Here is a 19,616-nt window from a genome sequence, read left to right on the forward strand (position 1 = left end):
TTTGTCACAGCCCATCCCTGTCTAAAGGTGTGAGAGAAGAGTCAGTCAGACATACAAACTGGATCACACAGAGTCTACGTCCACACAGTATTTTTTAAAACAGAGATTTTCGGTTTTATTTAAAAAAAAATAAAAAATCCCGTCCACACGTGCAGTTTTGAAAATAAATATATCCGTCCACATCTAAACACCAAAAATGTGAACGCTGCCAAGGACGTGCCAAATCCTAGTGGTGTAGAAATTTGGGCCAATCAGAAGTGCAGAAGCCTGGGAATGGAAAAAGTAAACAGGGTTTTATGCAAACCTTAAGTACTTCTGTATGTATGTTCTGTATGTATGTTACTATTCAAGTGCTTTTATCATCTCAAATGTTAACAACCAAATTTGTGCATACACAATTTTTTTTTTTTAATTACATTTATTCCCAACCAGTGACCACATTAGGATTTAGGTTGTGAGAGTGTCTGTTTTGAATGAAGAAGTTCACTCTGCGCACAACTTTGATATTGTGTGAATAAATCTCAGTTTTCCTCATCCACACATAAACACAAAAGCATAGCTTTCAAAAATTTCCACCCTGGCATGAGTTTTTAAAAATCTCAGTTTTCAGTGATTGAAAATGCCATTTACATGTGAATCTAGAAAAAGCTGTATTTTCAAAAATACCTGTGTACGTGGCCACAAATCTGCATGTAATTTGAATCGAACATTGCTGAGAGGGACGGATGTGCATGATGACTTACCTGCCAGCTCCTCTCCTCCATTTAACATGAAGTGTTTTCTTTAGTAGTGAGTGGAATATATTCATGAGTCCTGGTCAAGAGAAGACAGAACAGACAATCAGGAGGAAACAAGCAAAAAGATCAACATATGTAACATTGCTATTTCCAGTTTGACACCAAGAACCAACCAATGAATCACTTGATTACACTTAGATATATAATATAAATAAAACAAACTTGATCAGTAAAGAATTCAGTAAAGATTGAAAGAAGGATGAACGACGCTTTCAGTATTCAGGTTCTGATGTAAGTTGAGGTTTTAGCAAAATTGGATTTAAACCTGCAGGATGTGCGCTGAGTTAAAGATTCATTTTAAATGGTCCAGCTCCAGTCTTTACATTTCACACCAACTTTACAACAGCCAACAAAAATAAAGACAGAGGAAGACGACTTTACACAGCGGAAGAAGGTCCATCAGTCATGGGTTTTTTCTTATTTCTGAAGCCTTGAAACCGCTCTGTAAAGCTTGCACCATGTTTTCCTGCAGAGGAAACAGACAACATTGATTCAGAGTCTCATTTAACTTGTCTTCAATCTCTGGTGCGAGTTATCAAGAATATTTGAAACATCGGAATCAGGACTGCAACCATTACTCAGTGATATCAAAGAAAACTATGAGAAGCTATTCCTCATTATAAACAAAGGGGAATTACAACGTTACACTGTAAAAGACAGCATTCAAATATTGTTTTGATTTATTATCAGTTTCAGGATAAGTCTATTATGTGAATCTATTTCTGACCCATCTAACACTCAACAGAAATGGACGCTTACTGTTTTCACAGCAGTTCCTCCACTAAAGTAGCAGAAGGTGGAGGAAGCTGCATTTACTGACCTCTGTGATGCATTTACTGACCTCTGTGATGCATTTACTGACCTCTGAAAGTAAGCGTCACTCCTTTCTGTCTAAGGATGTCTTCACCCTGGGAGACTGTGCACATGTAGAAACCACTGTGGGTGTTTTGGGGGTCTTTCAGGGTCAGACTGAGGTCTCCAGTCCTCAGTGGCTCTTCATTCATCTCTGTGCGACCTCTGTAATCCTGTCCCTGTTCTTCTAGCTGGTTTTGGCCATCCTGATAGGTGTGGACTGTGACTTTGGAATCACCACGCCTCCACTCGACTGTGACATCATCGGGTAGACCAGGAGTGGTTTTAAAGGGCAGCAGCACAGACTTCTTCCCCTTTGTTACTTCAAGTATTTCCACCTGGTAGTCTGATAAAATACAACATGAGCTGTAAATACAGACACAAGTTATACATTTACTGACCTCAGATAAGTTTACTGACCTCTGATAGTGAGTATCACTACTTTCTGTTTCAGGATGGCTCCATCTTTTTTGTAGACGGTGCAGGTGTAGACTCCACTGTCAGTAAGTCGAGGGTAATTCAGGGTCAGACTGAGGTCTCCGGTTCTCAGTAGCTCTTCATTCATCTCAGTGCGGTCTTTGTAGTCCTGATGTTGCTCTTCATGCTTCTTTTGGTGGTTCTCATGCATGAGGACCTTCATATCTTCAAGGTCTGAACGTCTCCACTCCACTCTGATGTCCTCAAGCAGGTGAGCTGTGGTTTTGAAGGGAAGCATAACACGCTTCACCCCCCGTGTCACCTCCACTGTCTGAAGCTCGTAGACTGAAGAAAGTAGAAGATACAGAAAGACACACGTTATGTTCTGCAGTTGATATTCAAATCAGTTTAGTTTATTTGCTTTACAAGGAAAGTAAATCTACAATACCAAAAAAGATAACTACACTGATCAGATAACCTCCTGTGACCAACACATGTGAAGCAAAATGATCTTTTAAAAGAAGAGACTATCAATAGAAACAGGATCAAGGAGGTGTAGCCATCTATTTGGTGGTGAGGGCTTAGAGGAATAAGATCAGAGAGACCACACATAACAAACAGACAGTGTTGGGGAGTAACGGAATACATGTACCGCCGTTACGTATTTAAAATACAAAATATGAGTAACTGTATTCCGTTACAGTTACCGTTTAAAAAGGTGGTATTTAGAATACAATTACTTTGTTGAAATAAATGGATTACACGGCGGTACTTCCCTGTTTCATATTGTGGCGGGTCAGGACTGTTTGGGTTTTGTTTGACAGCTACGTTCTGTTGTTCCAGGCGGCAGCGTCACGGTTGCCATGGTTACAGGGTGACGCTCTCTCTCTGCGTGTTTCCTGGGTGAGAGAGGCCTTTTTGTTGTTGTTGTGCTAAGCTAACAGGCAGAATGCTACAGGTATAGCTCTAAAGAATGTAGCATCATGGGCAGTGTAGTCCGTGCTGCAGGGAGAATGGACTGTCATACACGTTATGTGTCTGTGAGCGAGGGAGGGAGAAAAAGGAAAAGTACGAGCTGTCATCGAGCAGAAACGGGAGCTGGAAGCATGTAAATATAATAATAACCACTGCAGCCAAGAAGAGAGCCTGACGAGCCCAGCTGTAAGTAAGCTATTAAGACTCGACTGTACACCGTGTTCGTGTTTTCCTCTGAAACAATAAGTTCCATTGGAGCAGCCTTTCAACGCCTCTCTCTGTCTCTGCTAGCAAAGTTGACCCAGACAACAAAGTAAAGCTAGTTTTCGGCTACGAGCCGACACAGAACCCACCGTATTAGCCAGAGGTCCCTTTACTACGGTTCGGAGCCGCGGACCTTCAGTAACAGTAATAAATCACAGCAATAGTACATTCATGTAGTTGTAAACAGCATGATAATATATTAAGTAATCCAAAGTATTCAGAATACGTTACTCTCATTGAGTAATATAACGGAATACGTTACAGAATACATTTTGGGGCATGTAATCTGTATTCTGTAATGGAATACATTTTAAAAGTAACCTTCCCAACACTCTAAACAGGACAAAATCACAAACTACAGCAGAGAGAAGACAAAGTTCATGACATGAAGTAGTGGTGTATCAACATACAAGAAGTGAAATAAATAACAAAGATCTTTCGTTTTATATTCTCAATGTACTTCTCAGAACGGACAAACAGAAAATGCAGATAATAGCAATAACCCATAATATAAAGATGAATTGAATATTTATATTTATATGTGCAACAGTGCAGAGTGATTGGTGTTTGATATGAGAATATGTCTTGGAGACCTGGAACACCTAAACGTACACTATCAGTCTAAAGTTTGGCCCCACTTTCACATTTAATGGTTTGTTTTATTAATTTCTACATTGTAGATACTGAAGACATCAAATATATGAAGTAAGAATTATGTAGCCAAGAATTTCTTTTTAATATATAAATCTAAATATATCCCATATTTTGATACCTTATAATAGCCAACCTTTATTTTGTTGACCATGGCTTTCTCTCAATACATTATGTTACATAATACATTATGTTATGTTAATATGAGCTTTATGATCACATGAAATGGTTTTCACTCACAACTATGCCTTGTCAGGGTTCATTTGTGGAATTAATTGCCTTCTTAACCATCAGTTATGTTGTGCAAAAGTCAGGTTGGTACACAGCTGACAGCCCTATTTGACAACAGTTAGATTTCATATTATGGTAAGAACCAATCAGCTATGCAAAGAGAAACGACAGTCCATCATTACTTTAAGAACTCATGGTCAGTCAGTCCGGAAAATTACTAAAACTTTACATGTGTTCCTAAGTGCAGCTGCAAAAACCTGTTAAGTTTTCAGGCCCCTCTTCTATGGAACCAGCTTCCAGTTTGGATTCAGGAGACAAAAGCTATCTCGTCTAGTAAAGGCTAGACACTAGATTCATATTTTTCATACAGTCAATGGAGTCTAGAGAGTTGACAACAGGAAATGACAACATACCACAGCCTCTGTGATGTCTTTACTGACCTCTGACACTGAGCACCACCACTTTCTGTTTTAGGACTTTTCCATGCATGCAGACAGTACAGGTGTAGACTCCGCTGTCAGTTAGTCTGAGGTCTTTCAGGGTCAGACTGAGGTCTCCGATTCTCAGTGCCTCTTTGTTCATCTCTGTGCGACCTCTGTAAATCTCGTCCTGTTCACCGGAAAGGTGCTGGCTGCTCTGAAACATATGAACTTTCCTGTGTTTGGAGTCTGAGCGTCTCCACTCCACTGTGGCATCCTGTGGAAGTTCATCTTTGGTTTTAAAGGGCAGCAGGACAGACTTGTTCCATTCTGTCACCTCCACCGTCTCCATCTGGCTCTCTGGGAAGAGGACACAGTAGAACATGAGACAGACAGACATCAGTGAGTGTGATCATCCATCATGTCCTCTGCTGTGTAACCAGTAGCTCCTGTTTTCAGTGTTTCTCTGACTTGGAGCTGAACTGTTGTGTGTTGATGTGTGAGGCTGCAAAAACAGCTGTGCCGCTGCGTTGCTTTATTTAGTCTTCTGGATTCATTCTGCCGACACATACAGTGTGAAACTTCTGAGCATTTGTGATTCCTGCTGATTCCTGATTACATTGCCATGGAGACCTGACATAGTATGGCCACATGTTAAGATCTGTAGAAGAAGGAAGCAGTGTGGACATCTAATTCTTGAGTTAAAGAGCTGATACAGCGCTATCCCACATTTTTTTTTGTTTGTTTTTTTCATTCTGAGGTTTGTGCAGCCCTTAATCTGACTGGTTCACCCCCCCCCCCCCCCCCCCCCCCCCCATTCATGGGCCAATGTGTCAGCAGCAGTTTGTTCAGATTTGTGGAGAACCCAGATAACAATCAAAGCTGTTCCACTCACCTCTGACAGTTAGAGACACCACTTTCTGAAGTAGGAGGCTTCCATCCTTGCTGCTGACGGTGCAGGTGTAGACTCCGGTGTCAGTAATGCGGGGTTCCTTTAGTTTCAGACTGAGGTCTTTATCTCTCAGTGGCTCTTCATTCATCTCCGTGCGGCCTTGGTACACTTCGTCCTGTTTGTCCGGCTGATTTTTTCCACTTTCATACACGTGAACCTGCATGTGTTTGGGGTCAGTGAGTCTCCACTCCACTGTGGCGTCCTGGGGAAGATCCTCTGTGGTCTTAAAGGGCAGCAGGACAGACTTCTGGTCTCCCTCCGACATCTCCACCATCAATACCTGGCTGTCTGTGAGGACAACAGAGCAGATCATGACATGTGCACTCAAACCAACACATCAGTCTACCAGGACCTCAAAGAGCAGGTGTGTGATTGTTTCAGTGCTGAAGTCATGGAGGACAGAAAAAGAAGAATAACTGTATCTGCACTATGATACAGTTATTCTTCTAGATTTTCATCTATTATCATCATCATCATCTATTATCATCTAGCTTTATTATCATCTAGAATCTCAAGCATTTCAAATTAGCATCAAGCCACAACTGTGCACATCTTAGACTGACGTAGAACTATGAACAATGTATCATTTAGCCATGTTCACATTAGCTGGCTTCTCCTGACAGATGACACACATCTGGATGTCAGGGTTCCTTCCTCTGCAGGGAAATGAGTGCCCACAAAGCCCTGATGAGGAAATAATCATTCATTTATTACTGCCTTTCCAGTTCTGCTTTATCGTACAAGGTATACAATGTATGAACCACACAACCTCGATCAAAATTATAATCATCATTATTTTGATCAGTATTGGGAACTCTCCATTAGATCCCTGCAGAAGTGAGTTTTGTTTTGTTTGGGGTTTATTTGTTTGCTTTTTATTGCTGCTTTAAAAAACCAACATCAAACCAAACTACCATACCTGCTGGGCGTTTGATCCATTTATATCTATAACACATGACGATCCCAATGACAGCCAGGAGAGCCAAGATAGCCAGGACAACAAAGAGAGCCCAGAGCCAAGTCGGAGGACGCTCTGTGGTGAACAGAAGAAACCTGAAAATGAAACATGATGAATTCACAGCAGATGACAAAAGTGTGGGCTGGCGGACTGTACAATCTACAGCTCAGAGATGTGCCATTCCTGCTAAACCAGCAAGATATCAGCAAACTATAAGTAAAAAGATGATAAGTTCTTACTAACCAGATACTTTATTAGGTACAGTATGTGTTAAAGAACAGCTGAACAGGTGTGCCTAATAAAGTGGCACTGAGTGTATATGTGTTGAAGTCAGATTGCTCCCCCTGCTGGAGACACTCGGACATCTCTGTTTTGTTTTCACACCATTACAGAGCCAATGTCACAGAGCCTTACTGGACACTTTATTAGGTACACCTTGCTGGTATCCTGTTCCTTTGCTTGTTAATGGCTCAGATGTGACATCATCACAAACATGCTGCACATTTATCATGTGACTCTTTTGTTCCAGCACATAGAATAGATGCTCTGTTGGACTGAGATCTGAGACTCTGTAAGCCCTCTGAGTGCAGTAAACTCATTGTTACTCATTTGTTATCCTGCAGGAGGCATCAGAGGACGGTACACTGAGGTCATTATGGGATGGACACAGTCAGCAACAGTACTCATGGCTGTGGGGTTTAAACAATGCTCAGTTGGTATTTAAGAGGCCAAAGGTGTCTCAGGAAAATCTCCACTACACCATCACACCACCAGCAAGCTGAGCCTTTGGTACAAGTCAGTATGGATCCATGCTTTCATGAGGTTTTCACCAAACTCTGACTCTACCATCTGAATGTTGCAGCAGAAACCAGTAAACATGTGTCAACCTTCTGTTGTCCAGTGAGTGTGTGCTCTGGTCTAACCTGATTGGTGTGGATAAGTGTGGTGTGCTGTGTTTCTGTGTTTCAGACCTCTGCAAAAAGACTGGAGGGCAAATCCCTGCAAATCACCAGTTTGTGAAATACACAAACCAGCAATCATTGCCACATTTAAAGACACTGAATTCATTGTTTCTTCTCCATTATGTTGGTTAGTTTGAACTTCTGCAGGTTGTTTTAAGTGCAGTAAGTTGGTGTCATGACATTGGCTGATTAGATATTTAGATCAATGAGCAGCTTACAGGTGTAACTAATGAAGTGCCCAGGAACCTTTAGTCAGTGTTTTGGAATGTGTATTATTAGTCAGTCATGATTTGTGAGCTCAGAGCAACAACATCTCAGACAGACAATATTTTAAAGGCATCATACTGAGTACTGACTGATTTCACACACTGACCTTTGACCTTCAGTTGCACATGGGTCTTGCTCTGATCTTGTCCATATTTGCGAACGATGCAGGTGTAGGTTCCACCATCAGAGACTGTAGGGTTCCTCAGGGTGAGGCTGAGGTCTCCAGTCTGCAGGGCGTCGGCTTTCATCGATGTTCGGTTGGTGTAACGATGGTTCTGATCATTCAGAATATCATCTCCGCTCTGCACACGCATGTGGACTGTTGGGATCTTGAACTCATCACGGTCCCAGACCACTGCTGTGGAGCTACTGGAAACATTGACAGGTACCTGACAGGGCAGCAGGACAGACTCCTCCCCCTCATACACCTGATAGACCTCCACCCCTGAGGCATGATGGGAAACTGAGGAGAGAAACAGAGTCCCGTCATTCAGTCTGTCCACAGGGTGAGTCACATGTCGGGATGAGTTCTAACAAGAGGTTTTAAATTAGTACCAGTAATGACCACAGTGTGTAACACTAGAAACCTTTGAAAAAATATTGAAGCTCATCAGGAGCCTCCATCAGCGCTCAAAGGTATAAATAGGAGCCAAAGAAACATCTGCTCCATGCAGACAAGTTTTAATGGAAGGCCTTCATGTTTGAGCAGGAAGATGCTGATTCCAGCAGCAGCTGGAACCCTCCAACAAAGCAGAACAGGTTCTGTTCTCTGCTCACAGACTTATGTCAGAAGATCCAGTACTACCAAACTTGCGGTTCCGCTCAAAAATCTGTCAGAATCTGTTTTCGTATGACTTTAGAAACCTATAAAGCCGCACCGCTTGATGGTTTGTAGGAGCATTACGGCTAATGTAGTCAAGAGCCTCATGAAGTAATCTGGGTCCTAAACTCTCTCCTCTTCAGGTCCCAAAGTCAAACGATCACTGCAGCATCACTGAGAGTTAAAAACTGTCTAAATTCTTTCATCTTCAATAAAATGATCAGTGTTGCTGCTTTACCAGGTGTAACAATTAAGTTCAACATCCAGGCATCCATGAAAACAGAATTTATTAAGTTTAAAGGCATTATCGGGAAGTTAGCTCGCTAGTTTCAACCTAAACATAACACACCATGTTCTGACTGAGAGATTTCTGAGAAAATTTAAACGTACAGATCTGTTATCACTTCCAACATTCCAAGACAGAAAACTAAACAGCAGTGAAGTTGGACTAGGTAATATATAATGATGTGCTATGTGATAACTAGCCACACAGCTATGTTAGCAAAACATTAGCACAGTGACGCTGGAGGATGAACGCTAATATTTTTCCACTCGATAAAAGTTAACAGTATGCTGAAAAAGGATCAAACTTCAGGCAGGAGAACAACTGAGATAATCCATCCACAATCTGAGGTTAGTCATTAATATACTGCAACAACATGGGAATAGAGCAGCTGAGATAGAATTCAGCATTAATGAATCAATGGTACGGAAGTGGAGGAAGCAAGAAGAATGAATTCTGTAAAGATTGGCTTATCTGACTTTTTTGTTTTGCTTTGCTTAATGTGCCTTATAATTATTTATTTACAAATATTGCTGTTATCAACATGATACATATGAATACAAATTATGTATAAACAAACATGATTTACTGACTCCTTTAAGTTTCTTGAAACGTTTCATCCGAGAAGTTTCTTCAGTTCTAAGAACAAATGGTAGTGAGTCCCAGATTCTAAACCCTATGGGAGTGTCCCCAAGAGGGTCACGAACCCCCTGTTGATCCTCTACCTAATCACACAACCCAAGGTGCAGTAATGGGTGTAGGTCACAATCAGCTAAGGTTTCAGGTGAACCCACTGTGAGACCTTGCCCCACCCTACCATGTGACTTACTGAGATGAACTGACCTAAGAGCAGAGAAGACAGTTTGAAAGAGGAGTAATAGAAGAATATACATAATTATCACGTTCGTACAATATAATATTTATATTGTAATAACGTGATATTATGTTGTTCAAACGTGAAAGGTATATTGTACAAACATGATAGTATATTGTACAAACAGGAAAAGTATCTTGTTAGAACAATAAACTTTTCACGTTATAACGTGATACACTTGTATTTTTCTTTTGCCTAGGTGGCAGTTCTACGCTTCCGTAACCTGTTGCCGGTGTTGTGCCAAAAAGTGATTGTCTGCCAAAAACTGATTTCCGGTATTTGCCAAAAACTGATTGCTTGTATTTAAACTGCTATAAGTAACTTGTTGGGCTATAATATATGAAACATATGTCAAATGCATCGCTTATGGATGACATAAAGTCATCTTGAGCCACAAACAACATTCGTGTAACAAGGTAGAAGCCGCAATCAGTCTTTGGCAGTGACTTTTATATAACCTTTATTTATGCAGTTAAAAAAAATCTCATTAACATTAAAAATGTCTTTTGTAAGAGTAAGTTGGCCAAGAGGAGAAGAAATGGCAGCAAATATTACAATAGTTCTGTAAAAATATTTTAAGTGGGGATAAAGGACCGGATTGGTTATAATGTAAGTACAATAACACAGAGTTGTAAAGATACTTGAAAAACGGATATTTTTTTTAATTCTCTATATAACCCCTTTGTAAACCCTGTTCACCGAAGTCTATTTACGAACATACGTAAAGATATTACACAGAAAAAATACACAGAAACATTGGAAATCACTTTTTGGCAGACAATCACTTTTTGGCACAACACCCGGCTACGAGTCAGTTACGGAAATTTCAAGCAACTGCCAGAGGTTTCCTTACTACGGTTCGGGACCGTGTGTCTGACGGCTCAAAAAATAGACAGGTTCAAAGTTCTTACCGTGCACGAGCAGCAGGAAGGGCACGAAGCTTTTCATCCTCCTGTGACAGAGACTATAACCTAGTTCCAACTCAGCTCCACTCGATACAAACTAACAAACGGCTTTAACTTCCCAGGTGTGACGACAAGTTTTACTTTCGATTTCAACCTTCAAAATAAAAGCTTACAGAGAAGTGTTCAGAGATTTCATTTATTCCATTAGAGGGGAAAGTTCTGCAGTGACAGCAGGAGCTCAGTAAGAGCTTTATTTTTCTTCTCTCTATCATTCTTTGATGCGATGACGTGGGTGACTCACCAGTTGCAGACCAGCTGGGGTTTTTTTCCGCTCTGGTATTTTATTGTGAAAAACTTTGTGATCTCTGTCTATAAAGGTGCTTTAGAAATAAACTTTACCTAAAGTTACTACTTTATGATTTTTTTTTTAAATTAAATCACTTAAAGGGTCATATTAAGACAGATTTAGTCTTGTGCTGAAAATCTACTAGTAAATTCTGTTGTTACAGGAAGCTCTTTTTATCCTTACACTAAAACATTCCACACCATTCAGGTCACTGTGGTATGGGTGGACCTAACACATACCACAGTGATGTGTTAGGTCACTAACACATTTCAAAGATCATGAAGGCAGCATCTGCAGTGACGTTTCACTTGAGCTTTTTTGTACATAACAGAGACAACCATGTGCAGGACCAAATCATCCATCTGCTGCAAACATTTAGATGTTACCTGCTGAAAATCATTCATTCATTCATTTACAGAGTAAACTTTGGGCTATTTTATTGGCAGTTTCTTTTTTTTTGTTTTCTGTTTGAGACAACCCCACTTCTCGACATCCTTGGGCTAGCAGGGCAAGCTGTGTGGAAATTATTAAAAGACCCGAAGAGCAGGCAGCTTCTGAAGTGAGTGAGCTTTATTAATATGAAAAGAGAAACAAACAGGAATGTGCTGGACATAAACCAAAAACCTAAGAATGACCTAAACTAAACACAAAACACTGTCATGTCATTTAACTGGGTCAAATGGCGTGGCTTCTTCGTCTGGTGCTGACTAGCTGGTGGGTTGCAAAAAGTTCCAAGTCATAAAACACAATTACCAATTAAAGCTGCAAACAGCATTAAGAAGGCCCTCACACCCCTGAGCGTCAAGCCACGCCCAACACCTATGCCCAGCAGATCCTATTTGATATCACACTCATCGATTTCATGTGTACAATCAGCAGCTAAAACTTCATCTTGTTCAATGATGACTATAATATACATAGTATCTCCTCTTCCCACCAGGTGGTGCTCTTACTATTGCTGACAAATTGCATACCAAACTTTTCAGAGTTTGATTCTCATCATACCTGTGTAGTTTGGGAGAGATTGGTCAATGTGTCTTTGAGTTACAGCAGTTTACTGCTTCTTGGCGAGTGATTGAAACTCCACGTGACGAAATGACAACCCTGTTTCACCAAAAACAAAACTCTTCACAATTTAACATCACAAAGGTCTTTAGATTCCATGCACCAGAGATCATGTCGATCTGATGAAATCCTGAGGAGGAGTATGTCAAAGTATGAGGCTTGAAATGAGGGGAAAATGTCGCCAAAATTACACTTTAATTTTAAAATGGCTGACTTCCTGTTGGATTTGGGATATTGCTCCAAGAGACTTTTTTGTACATCTTTGTATTTTCCATAAGCTTAGCAGGTTTCTGGCTCATAGATGAAACACAGAGCAGGGGCTGATGTTTTAAAATATTGTAGGGGGCTCTGTGGCGCCATTTTGTGGCACCTCAAAAGCCACTTCATCTGTCATGGTGGGTTAGGCCACACTACGGCCACATCACATCCCAAGAACTCAAAATTCCCGCAATTTAATACGGTCCAGCTGTGTAGTAGACACTAACAAAATATGAAGATAAAAACACCAAACCCCAAGGAGCAGTTCGCAAAAGTACGAGGAGTGGAAATGGCAAAATTAGAGACAAAATGTCACATTGACTTCCTGTTGGGTTTGGTCCCACTGACTTTTTTGTTCATCTTGACATGATACATATGTGTGCTAGACTTCATACATGTAGCTGAAACTATGTGTTCATAGGGCTTTATTTAACAAGGCATAGGTGGCGTTCCAGAGCTATTTTCCAATGCTCATACGTAAAACCATTTAAATATATGATTTCACCAGAACAGGCATGTATGCAAAATGGCATGAGCTTTTAAGCACGTTACAGCCCTCAAAAAGACATTTTTCCCCTGAATAATAATAATAAGAAACAGAGCAGATACAATAGGAACTTTGCACTCTCAGTGCTCGGGCCCTAATTAAAGCTGCAAGCAGCGTTATGAGGGCCCTCGCACCCCTCGCCATGCCCAACACCTATACCCGAACTAATATCACATTGATGGAATTCATGCGTAGAACCACGAGCTAAAATTTCATCTCATTCAATGATGATTATAGTCATCCCACTAAATGGCGCTCTAACTATTACTGACAAATCGCTTATAATATTTCCGAGCTTGACTCTTGCCTGCAACGTTTGGGAGAGATTTGACATTGTGTTTTTGAATGACAGCAGATTACTGCTTTTTGGCGAGTAGTTGAAACTCCACGTGCCGCCATGATTACCTCATTTCCCTGAACGTAAAAAGCTTCCCAATTTAACATCACAAAGGTCTTAAGATTCCATGCCCTGGAGATCGAGTCAATCAGATGAAATCCCAAGGAGGAGTTCGTCAAAGTGCGAGACCTGAAATGAGAGGAAAATGTCGCCAAAATAACACATTAAGTTGAAAATGGCAGACTGATTGTTGGATTTGGGATATTGCTCCAAGAGACTTGTTATCTTACATAAGCTTACCAGGTTTTGGAGTCATATATGAAAAACAGAGCAGGGGCTGATGTTTTGAAATGTTGTAGGGGGTGCTGTGGAGCCATTTTGCAACTTTCCATAAAAATTATCACATAACAAGAAAGTGTTCATGACATTAGAGGTGTGGGCCAAATTTCAAGAGTTTTTAAACTTTTCAAGCCCCTCAAAAACCACTTTGTCTTTCATGGTGAACCGCCATGCCATCAGGGTGCGCCATTCAGTTTAAACTCACAATTTTCTCACAGAAACACTGATGTTAATATTCACTGCTTTTGAGGTTGATCTGATGAACCTATGAAAATCTGTATATCAGAGTGTACTACTGACAATGGGCATATCAATCTGTTCAGGGGAGGTCTGACATCACGCCTGTACAGTCTGGTACTGATCAAACCGGATTTCTTTGAGTAATGCTAATTTGTTTCTTCATGGTGAGACATCAATGTTCGCCATGCTGCTGGGGTCACACCCTTTCACGAAAACTCACACTTTTCACTGTAACCCAAGACCAACTCCTTAAGGCTTTCCTGGAGAAATTTGAGGCTGAAGATGTCACCCATCACTATACTGTACCCCAAAATCTAAAACATGACATTTCCTGTTCCCAATATGAACAATAATAATAATAATAATAATAATAATAAGAAGAAGAAGAAACGGAGCAGATACAATAAGGCCTTCGTACTCTCAGTGCTGGAGCCCTAATGAATCATCTGCACCAGCAAACTGCCTTACAGACATGTGAGTGGAATAAGGTTACTGTAGCTTACTGTCAGATTTGTAAAGCCGGAGACAAAATGAAAGCTCTGCACATGTTTTATAAGACCAGAGGCTGCCGCCGACAGTTGATCAGTTAATCATTTTATATTAATAATGATAAATGTTCAGAATACTATTATTTTTAATATAAGATAAGATTACTCTTTATTGCCATTGCTCAATCAGTACAATAGTATAACAAAATTGGAAAGTGTCCCGCATGGGGACTACAGTAACTTAACTTAAAGTGTATTTTAAAGTGCAAGAAAGGTATGAGCAAAGAAATGTTTATGTTTGTATGTTTATTGAACATTGTTATTATTATTGGTGTTGTTATTGTTATTGTCCCCCTTTAAAAAGTCCAAGGAGGTAGCCAATCAAATAAGCAGTTTGCAGTGATTAGGGCTATTGTCCTGTTGTAAAAGCTGTCATTGAGTCAGTTTATCCAGGACCTCAGCAGCCTGGGGTTTCTCTGAAAATGGAGACGCTGTTGAGCCACCTTCAAAACCATCAAGGCCATGTGTCATGTTTCCGCTGCGCTGCAAGCAAGATGAAGGACCCAATATGCAGGAGTTTCGGAGATGGCAGGCTAAACTTAGAGCACACCTTTTATTGCTGGACAAAAAAACTCTTAGAACAGAAAAGCAAAGAAACTAGAAATAGGAACTGAAATCTAAAGACTAGGACACTGGAATTCTACAGAAGTAAACTGTGAAATAGAACTGGAAGCCTACAAGAAGTACAGAGGGAAACCACACAACATATAGAGGGTACAACACAACACTGCCAGAGAGAAACACGGGGCTTAAATACACAGTGGAGTAATCAGGAACTAGGAGACAGGAGGGAAAAAAATCTGGGAGAAATTATACCTAACAAAACAAGGGGAAGCAGACTCACTGCACATAGGACTGGGACTATCAAAATAAAATAGGAAATTAGATAATTATAAAGACAGAGACTTGACAATGAACTAAACCTACGCTAAACATGAGGGCACAAGAACATAACCTAAGAACTTAACTCTAAACCAGAATAAACTGAGACAGACACTAATAATAATCAAAACAGCACAACTACAGAATCAGAACATAAATCATATAGAATATATAGAATAACATAACATATAGAATAACATCAAAACAAAAGAAACTAAAAATGCTGGGTCAAAATGAGCAAGAACTTTGACAGTTTGAGCTCTACTGGAGGTCTGTGTCTATGCACATACCTAGGAACTTGAAACTGGACACCCTTTCCACTCGTTCTCATTGATACTGATGGCCATGTCATGACTGATGAGTGTGTACCTCAGTAAAGTTTCATTACACCTCTTCACACTGTTGTGGGTTGTTTGCAAGACCGTAACATTGTGCTGAATACAAAAGCGTGTTTTAAACACCAGAGAACCACAGACCACAGACATTTTTGCTTGTTGGCTCTCCACTGCTGTATTTTCTGTTTGCAAAAATATCACATGGTGAAATGCATCGCATAAACTGCTGAAACTGACCATTTGAAGTGGCTGCAGTGGGAGAGTCAGTTCCTGCCATTTCCTCTAAGGCAGTGAGGATAGAGTCTGGCAACAGCTAAAGAAAGCTGTGAAGCTACAGTGTTCCCTTTTTGAGCATAAATGTTCATGGCATGGATATGTAGCTGAATTTTCTCAAATTTTGACAGATGTGAATAAACTTTGGCACACAGCACCACTTGTAAAATGGCATTGTAATGCAACCAGGGAAAAGTTGTGGAACATTTTTGTTGAAAAAGTAGCACACATTTAGCTCACTTCTGCACTACTATAAACTTAAGATCAGGTTGTGCAGGCTTTGTGCAGGTGATGATGTCTGAAAAATCTAATTCTTCTCTTTCACTGTCATTTGTGTTTGACTGGTTCCTGACATGGGGCTCAAGTTGCTGTGGTAACCATGATAAGAATACTTGTCACTCTCTGAAATAACAATATATAAATGACTGTATTGCACATAATAACAACATTATTGACACTTGTAAATTAAAAAAAATCTATTCCTATACTGTATATTCTTGCACTTGCTCATTTGCTTGACTGTTGCCCTCACCATATCACCCTTTGTGAGGAAACCACATGGACCAAATACAGATCAGTTCAGTGTTATGACAGTGTGTGCTTGCGTGCACAATTATTTTGGTTGTTTTTCTTTATGTCTGTTACCTGGTCATCTGTGCCTCCTTTTTAATTTTTTTTAAATTATTTTGTTGTTTCAGCAACATTTAATTTAAAAACTGTACTTTTGAGTTAAAAAAATATTTATAGTTTTAATAAATTACAAATTAAAAAAAAGGCATTTTTTGTATTGAAAACATATTGGACTGTGACAAAAAAGTATCGAACCGAACCATGAATTTTGTGTGTCGTTGCACTAGTATTTACCTCCTTCTGGTCATGACTTTTTTTCTTTTTGCAAGTAGGTGGTCTCGACCAACTATTAAAAAGTGTTGTCTACGCACCTCTTTTCATGATTGATGTCTCAACAATTCAATTAGACAACATTTAGTTAGCATGAGCAACTGTGCAAACAAACATACAGCAAGTAGTGAAGGTTCTGTAGAGAAAGCAGGTTGGGTAATGCTAAGTATTTAGTGAAGGGGGGGGGGGGGGGGTACATGATTAAACATGCAACTACTTTGCTGGCAATACTTGAATTGATTAAAGAAAGCCTTCTTTACGGAATTACGTGTATGGTTGTTTGGATTATGTAATTCTGCTTATTTGAAAAATGAAAATGTGTTTTTACTTGATTGCAGTCATCAGTCATATGTAACTATAATTTCGCATCTCAGTAAAGTTTCTCTGTCATTGCTTTTTAAAGAAGATGTGGCAGTGATGCTCATGTTCTTATTTTTACCAGTGGTTTTAAATAAGTTTCAGACAGAAGTTTTTTTTTAACCTGCGTAACAGTGAACAGTGCAAACTTCATTGCAAAGAGCAGCATGCAATGAAGACATGAAGAGTGTATCTTGTATAAGAGACTCTGACACCTGCTGGAAAAAGAAAATCAAATGTGAGAATCTAAGAAGATCAAAATGATGTTAGAAGAGAATAAAAAGCATCATAACTGTGTTGTAATATGAACTTTAAGAACTATAGGTTAAAGACACAGTTCATCTTCCGCTGGCCTGTGGTGCTGTTTCTACATCTATAGATTATTTTAGTTTGATGTGTCCACTTTTAGAAATGTAGAGGTGTCTGACTTCTGTTCAGTGTGATGGATCTAAAATAAAAATAATAATTTTGATTGTTCTAAAGACAAAAAATGAGTTCTACACATATGGTGATAACAGTTAAAACAGATCAAGTTGAAGAAGTTAAAGAACCAGACAGGTGCTGTGATGTAACTCAGTTTAACTAGTTCATCTGGTCCACTACAACAGGCTAGTTCACTCATGGCTGCTTGTGCACCAGGCTAAACATGATTTGCTGTTAAATTCATGTTCATTTCACTTAATGAGGGGAAAATAAACCTGAACTTCCCTGCTTCTTCTCTTGTGTGCACAGCTGAGGCTCCTCTCTCCTGATTCCCAGGTAAAAATCAGAGGGGTGCAGAGGGGTGGTGCTGCATCAATCAACATGTAATATCTTTGACTGTGAAATGCCGACATGTCTGCCTACCTCGCGAGTTTACCATCGTCATTGTAGCGGCTTAGTACTTACCACCCTATGCTAATGCTAAGTTGGCCATGGATGAGCTGTGCAAGGCAATAAGCAGTCTGCAGAACTCCCATCCTGACACAATGCACTTCATCACTGGTGACTTCAAACATGCTGAATAAAATCTGGGGATTAGTATTCCCCGAATTTGAACAGCATATTAAATGTGTAACAATGGGGAAAACACACTGGTCAACGCCTATAGCAACATCCAAAAAGGTTACAGAGCAACCACACCTTGGTTTGTCAGACCACATATCCATGCTGCTGATCCCTGCATACAGATCCCCCCTCCCCCAGCCACAAAGACTGTGAAAACCCGGGCAGAAGGTAAATCACATTAGCTGCAGGACTGTTTTGAAAACACGGACAGTAGCACAGCTGGACTGGCCGCCCAGTGGTTCGATAGTGATTTTTTGTTTTTATGGGCCGATGTTTTTTGTTGTTGTTGTTTTGGTCAGTTAGTCATGAGTGACTTTGGCGTGGGCCAATTACCGCCGAAGAGGTCGAACTTTAAAGCTCTGTAAGTGAAAATGATTCTCTGAAAATCATTTTCTGCCTGGAGTTAAGGGGGCAAAACAATCGCATGAGTGCTGCTGTTTGACTGATGAAGAATAAAGTCGTGGTAGCCAATCACATGACCACTTAAAGACAAAGCAACAAGGTGATATATACCAGTTTTTAAATTGTGTTGATAGGACACGTAAAACCAGAGTCATGATAAACAATTTATACCCGGCGTTTTTCCTCAATAGTTTCGTCACGTTTACTGTCTAAGGACAGCGCTAACAAGCACTCTCTGCTTATCAGCAAAAAAAACCCCAAACCTGCCCTTTCATGTTGGCGGAAAATGCACCATGTTGACCAATCAAAAAATGATATGGCAACATGACATCTGGTTGTTTAGGAAGAGAGGAAAGTTTTAGGAGTGACGTGTTGTCTTGTGTAGTTAGTGTGTAGTGTTGTGGATAGTTTTGTGTTGTGTGTCAGAACAATGAGGCGACTGCTGTCTCCAGGTAGAAACAGGAGTGATGCACCTGCTGCTGTCAGATCTGCAGGTATCAGGCTGTGGTGTTGTTTGCAAAACTTGTGCATAGGATTTTAAAATTGTCAATTTATATTTGCATTTAAAGTTATGAAATATGATTCATTAAACATGTTTTTGGCTGTTACGGGGCGTTTTTTCCTCAGTAGTTATGTTTAATAGTCACGGAACAAGATCTCTCTGCTTATCAGCAAAAAAAACCCCAAACCTGACCTATCGTGTTGGTGGAAAAATGCACCATGTCGACCAATCAAAAAATGATATGGCAACATGATATCTGATTGTTTAGGAAGAGAGGAAAGTTTTAGGATTGATGTGTTGTCTTGTGTAGTTAGTGTGTAGTGCTGTGGATAGTTTTGTGTTGTGTGTCAGAACAATGAAGTGTCTCCAGGTAGAGAACAAGAGTGATACACCTTCTGCTGTCAGACCTGCAGGTATCAGGGTGTGATGTTGTTTGCAAAACTTGTGCATATGATTTTAAACACTTTCAATTTATATTTGCATTTAAAGTTATGAAATATGATTCATTAAACATCTTTGTGGTTGTTACAGTAAAAAATATCACTTTTTCAACTCGGATTTTATGTTTTTTGTCTAATTTTAGATCAATTGAGTTAATACAGTATGTCAAA

The 19,616-nt window shown here is 40.0% G+C and overlaps 1 protein-coding gene across 1 annotated transcript; it reads right to left on the reverse strand.

The window, feature by feature from the left end:
* Positions 1-202: 202 nt before the first annotated feature.
* Positions 203-10,670, reverse strand: LOC118455527 (uncharacterized). The gene is made up of 10 exons (XM_087838551.1): positions 10,634-10,670; positions 7,852-8,208; positions 6,478-6,591; positions 5,502-5,846; positions 4,628-4,966; positions 2,070-2,411; positions 1,660-1,995; positions 1,179-1,263; positions 744-813; positions 203-267 (listed from the first exon to the last, which is right to left on the reverse strand). Exons 1-9 carry the CDS (start codon positions 10,668-10,670, stop codon positions 765-767), a joined length of 2,004 nt encoding a protein of 667 aa, XP_087694677.1. The 3' UTR covers positions 203-267; positions 744-764.
* Between the last annotated feature and the right edge of the window lie 8,946 nt (positions 10,671-19,616).

The sequence above is a fragment of the Neolamprologus brichardi genome, chromosome 3, assembly GCF_056152115.1.
Source record: "Neolamprologus brichardi isolate AB-2024 chromosome 3, ASM5615211v1, whole genome shotgun sequence".
NCBI lineage: Eukaryota > Metazoa > Chordata > Actinopteri > Cichliformes > Cichlidae > Neolamprologus > Neolamprologus brichardi.